Source organism: Cannabis sativa, chromosome 2, assembly GCF_029168945.1.
Source record: "Cannabis sativa cultivar Pink pepper isolate KNU-18-1 chromosome 2, ASM2916894v1, whole genome shotgun sequence".
Classification (NCBI taxonomy): Eukaryota; Viridiplantae; Streptophyta; class Magnoliopsida; order Rosales; family Cannabaceae; genus Cannabis; species Cannabis sativa.
In genome coordinates this window covers 34,572,206-34,577,919 of record NC_083602.1, presented here as the reverse complement: position 1 = coordinate 34,577,919, position 5,714 = coordinate 34,572,206, and the positions used below count along the sequence as shown (strand labels likewise).

Sequence of the window (5,714 nt, the reverse complement as noted above, 5' to 3'; positions counted from 1 at the left end):
TTCTTCGGTAACCCTGTCACAAAATCCATAGCAATGTCTTCCCATTTCCACTCAGGAATATCAAGAGATTGCAACAGTCCTGCAGGTCTCTGGTGTTCGGCCTTAACTTGCTGGCAGGTAAGGCATTTTGCTACAAATTCTGCTATATTATTTTTCATACCAGGCCACCAATACCTACCTTTCAGATCGTTGTACATTTTGATTGCAACTCCGCTTTATTAGGTACACACACCCTTGCCTTGTATAGTAGAATAACATCTTCAGTAACTGAGAAGTCTCTGGCTTTCTCATTTTGTAGTTCGACCCGCTTCTTGATTAAAAACTCATCTTGGGCTTGTTCTTCTTTGATATTCTCTAATAAATTTGATTCAATTGTGAGGTTAGCTAGCTTTTAGTTACTAACTCTATTCTAGATCTCTTGATTTCCTGTTGCAACGGCACTTTTAATGCCCTTAACATTGATAAGCTTGCATAGTTGTGTCTGCTAAGTGCATCCGCCACTACATTAGCCTTTCCAGGATGGTACAGTATCTCACAATCGTAATCTTTTACCAGTTCCAACAACCGCCTCTTTCTCATTTTGAGCTCCTTCTGCGTAAAGAAGTATTTTAGGCTTTTGTGATCTGTGTATATTTCACACTTCTCTCCATTGAGGAAGTGCCTCTAGATTTTCAATGCAAAGACCAATGCTGCCAACTCTAAGTCATGAGTTGGGTACCTTGTCTCATACTCCTTTAGCTGTCTAGAGGCATAGGCTACCACCTTCTCATTCTGCATCAACACACAGCCGAGCCCTTGCTTTCATGCGTCGCAATATATTACAAATTTGTCTTTGTTAGTTGGAACACACAGGACGGGTGCTGTTATGAGTTTATCTTTCAATGTCTGAAAGCTTTCCTCACATTTATCTGTCCATGCAAATTTTTGTTGCTTTCGAGTCAAATTCGTCAACGGTGTGGCTATTTTTGGGAACCCTTCAACGAATCTCCTATAATATCCAGCTAGTCCGAGGAAACTCCGAATCTCACTTGCGGTTTTTGGTTTTGTCCAGCTCTTCACTGCTTCAATTTTCGTAGGGTCCACCTCTACCCCATCTTTGGACACTATATGGCCTAGAAACGCCACTTTCTCCAACCAAAACTCACACTTTTTGAATTTGGCATACAATTGGTGCTCTTTGAGTCTTCTTAGAGTTAGCCTTAAGTGCTCCTCGTGCTCTTCCATTGTCCTTGAATAAATGAGTATGTCATCAATGAATACCACCACAAACTTGTCAAGATATTCCTTGAAGACTCTATTCATTAAATCCATGAAGGTTGCTGGGGCATTGGTTAACCCAAATGAGATCACTAAAAATTCATAATGCCCATACCGTGTTCGAAATGTCGTCTTTTCTATATCTTCCTCTCAGACTTTCAATTGGTGGTACCCAGATCTCAACTCGATCTTTGAGAAGACGATTGCCCCTTGTAACTAATCAAATAAATCATCGATGCTAGGCAAGGGATACTTGTTCTTTATAATCACTTTGTTCAGCTCTCGATAGTCTATACACATCCGCATACTACCATCCTTCTTCTTGACGAACAACACTGGCGCACCCCAAGGTGAGTAACTTGGTCTAATGAACCCCTTGTCTAAAAGATCTTGTAGTTGAGCCTTCAATTCCTTTAATTCATTGGGAGCAATGCGGTATCGAGCCCTCGAGATTGGTGCTGTGCTTGACGCTAACTCAATAACAAATTCTATCTCTCTATCTGGGGGTAGCCCTGGAAGGTCTTTCGGAAAAACTTCTTCGAATTCACATACTATGTGGACATTCTCTGGCTTGAGGGGGGTTTCTCTTGACTTGTCTACTATGCTGGCCAAGTATGCTTGACATCCTGCACATATCATCCTTTGTGCCTTCAGGGCTGTAACTAGCGGTAAGCTTGACTTGACTTTGATTCCTTCAAATATGAATGCCTCTCCAGATTCAGGGGTGAAAGTCACTGTCCTCTTTCGGCAATCTATTGTTGCTCCATGTCGTGATAGCCAATCCATACCCAAGATAAGATCGTAATCCCTCATCTCCAGCTCTATCAGATATCCACTAAGTTCTTTGTCAGTAATCCTTATTGGCGCATCCCGCACTCCTCTAGATGATATCATAACCTCGCCCGAGGGCAACTCCATCATGAACTTATAATTAAAGTTTACATACGGTAGTTCTAACTTATCTATCATCTTTAAAGCAATATATGAGTGCGTAGCTCAAAAATCAAATAAAACAGTACATAGTTTTCCAGAGATAGAAATCTGACCTGGAACCACAGTGTTACTAGTCTCAACCTCCCCTTTGGTTAGTGCAAATACTCGAGCTGGGACAAGTTTGTCATCCTTGAGTTGATCACCCTTTTGCGGACAGTCCTTCTTATAGTGGCCTAGTTGCCCACACTTGTAACAAGTCTTGCCTTTCAGTCGACATTCTCCCGAATGCTTACGACTACATGTTGGGCATAGGGGGTACTCAACATATGGCTTCTTCCCTTTGTAGTTATTGGACCCCATCTTGTTTCTGTTGTCGGCTTCGTTGTGTTGGTTACTTGGGAGTTTCCTTTTGTTATCACCACCTCGATTACTGGCCTTTCTGGCCTCCAACCTAGCTGTATTGTCTTTCTGTATACGACTTTCACAAACCTCAGCTTCTAGGGCTTTTTCCAGTACCTCAGCATACGTGGTTTCCCTTACTCCTGACATCGCTATGTCCCGACTTATTCGGGAGTCGAGCCCTTCAGTAAAGCGATGAATCCTCAGAAACTCAATAGGAATCATATCTGTGGCAAACTTTGCTAATCTGTCAAATTGGCGAGCAAACTCTGTAACTATAGACTTACCCTGCCTTAGGTTCGTGAACTCATTAACTCTAGCTGAGCGTATTGCTTCACTGTAGTATTGTTTGTTAAACACTTGTACAAAGTCAGCCCAGGTCATTGTGGCCACATGCCGTGTTTGTTTAATAATGTCCCACTAGATGCGGGCATCCTTTTTCAATAAACTAGCAGCACAAGCTACACTATCTCCGTTACCGAGCCTCATGTACTCAACAATACCTTCCAATGTTCTTAACCATTCCTCAGCTTCCATTGGATATGACCCCCCTTCAAAATTTGGTGGGTGTTGCTTGCAGAACCTTTCATATATTGGTTCCCATCGACCCTTCGGCATAGGCATGTATTGCACCGACAAAAATCGATGTTGTCCTTGATTGGGTTATTCCTTACGGTTGTGAGGCTCTTCATCTCGCTTCCTAAGTTCTTCCCTGAGATGAGCAACTTCTTTCGCCAAATCTTCTTGTTGTGGTGGCACCACTACAGGGGCGTTTTGGTGTTCTTGACCAACTACCCCAGCATGGACTTCGTGGTTGCCCCCACCTTGACCTGGTTGTTGTCCATCTACAGGGGCATTTTGATTCTCCTAGTTCACCGCCTCAGCAGGGACATGTTGGTTTCCCCTGCCTTGACCGCGACCTCGACCGCGAGCACTTCCTCACCCCCGACCTCTACCTCCGCCTCTTACAGCTGCTCTTTCATTCAACCGGGTTGATGTTCTGGGTTCACAGTTTTCCATCAAATCCCTTAACTTGTTCTTCAAAAGAAAGGAGATGGTAGCGATAAGAAAAATAACCAAAGATGTATCCCGCTCAAAAAGAAAAAATATATACACTAAATTATATAAACTTAAAAAAAAAAAACCTTAATCATCAAGCAACAATTCACCATGTAAAAAAAACTAAATAAATAAAATAAAATAAAATAAAATAATCTTCACTCATAAAAAAAAAATTACACTAATAAGAAAATTGTTTGAGTTATACTAAAATTCTAACTTCGAAGAATCAGTTAATTGTTTCGATTAACCATACCCTAAACTTCTAGCTAACTAAAGGAAAATCTAAAGCTAAAGACTAAACCAAGCTAAGTGTCTATTCATCCCCATGCCATGATTAATTTTATCCATATCTCTATTATTTTCCTAAGTTTACTTCTCTCGCTAGATGCCGGCAAGCGTCTTAGGCCTTCAATTGCGTAACTACGTTTGGATTCATTATTAACTCTGCACAACTCAAAATAAATACCAGCTTAAAATTAACCAAATTTAACATATAAGACATAACATAAATAAAGCATACATACTTGATGACAAGTTGATCCTTTGCAGCGATGGTGTGTATGTCGCCTCAATTCAAGATCAATGTAATTGTGGCTCTGATACCATTTGTAATGCCCTTACTTACGTAAAATAAGATGCCATAAATAAACTGGCGTTAAAATACTAATGTTACCTTTATTAAAAAAAATAACAATTTTCAAAACATGGGTACCCAGTTGAAAATAAAGTATTACTACTTAGGGAAAAGTAATAGAAAATTTAAACGACAACATCCTCGATAAGTTTAATAAATTAAAAAAAAGACTTTCAGCGGAAGATGGCCAAGACCACACACAGTTACATGATCACACGAGATACACCCCATGCTGCCCAGACTCAACTTATCACCGAAAGCTTACAGGCTTACTTATCTGCACATACGGGGTAAATAAGGGGTGAGCTGCAAAGCCTAGTAAAGAAAAACAAAATACTATGTACCAGCATTCACATATCATAGCACAAACATATACATAAAACATATAATCAACTAATCATACGTATAAATAGAGGCAGCCACAGAAGTACTGAAATAACAAACACTCACACTCCAGCTTCCATACAAATATGGAGTGTGTTACGTTCTTAACTAGAACGCAGTACCAATGACACGTGCACACATACGTACACTGCCTTACTTACCACATCACCATACATGTGTGGTTTGCAACCACTTCCAAGTACCTGGAACAGGATTAAATAGCCATATACAATCCATCGACAAAACACTATTTCACTGAAACTATCACATTCCACAGTTTCAATACAATTTATTCAAGTCGTCATACTAGGTACTCAAACCATATAAAAAGCAAGTAAAAAGTATAATTATTTTTGCTTACCTCAACTCCGATGTAATTAACTCCTACGATACCATCTAGGCCCTATAACATTTAACGAAACCCTTAGTCCACCGATAAACTCAATATATTTATTACTCTTACTGTACAGCAAGTTTAGCCTAGAATTTGACTCATAAAACGTTTTAATTAGAAGTCCTACTGTTCACAAAATTTTTAGTTAATCGAAAGACCTTTCTAACGGTATAAAGATCATCAAAATTTGAGTTATAACCTAGAAGTTATGAATGTTTTCTCAAAACAGTTCCTTTAAAATCCTGGATCATGCCAATTTCTTAATACAGCCCCAAAATTAAAGTTTTAAAAATAGCTACACCCCGATCTAGACAATACTTCCTTCATAAAAAATGTAGCTATTTTCCTAAGCTTTAACACGATGTAAAGATCTTTTAAAATGGATCAAAAGTAAGAGAGATATTGAATTTTTACTGAAGACACTTTTTCTAAAACAAAACTTAAAACGAAATATCCTAACCGAGTAAAGATACTAACTTTTGATTGGTAAGAACTCCGAATTAGGGAAAGGTTTCTGCAAAGAAAATATGGATTATTTAATTATCTTTCTAACAGTGAAAGAATCGCTGGAAAATAATAGATATCGAGAGAGATATCTTACATTTACTAAGGCAATATCGGAAAGAAATTTAAAAAAACTGTAAATCGACA

At 39.1% G+C, this 5,714-nt stretch overlaps 1 protein-coding gene across 1 annotated transcript; it reads right to left on the bottom strand.

Moving 5' to 3' along the window:
• Positions 1-384: 384 nt before the first annotated feature.
• On the bottom strand, positions 385-2,175 carry LOC133034278 (uncharacterized). Its single transcript, XM_061109331.1, has 4 exons — positions 1,602-2,175; positions 856-1,319; positions 685-771; positions 385-591 (listed from the first exon to the last, which is right to left on the bottom strand). The coding sequence occupies exons 1-4, from the start codon at positions 2,173-2,175 to the stop codon at positions 385-387; spliced, it is 1,332 nt and encodes a 443-aa protein (XP_060965314.1).
• Positions 2,176-5,714: the final 3,539 nt, after the last annotated feature.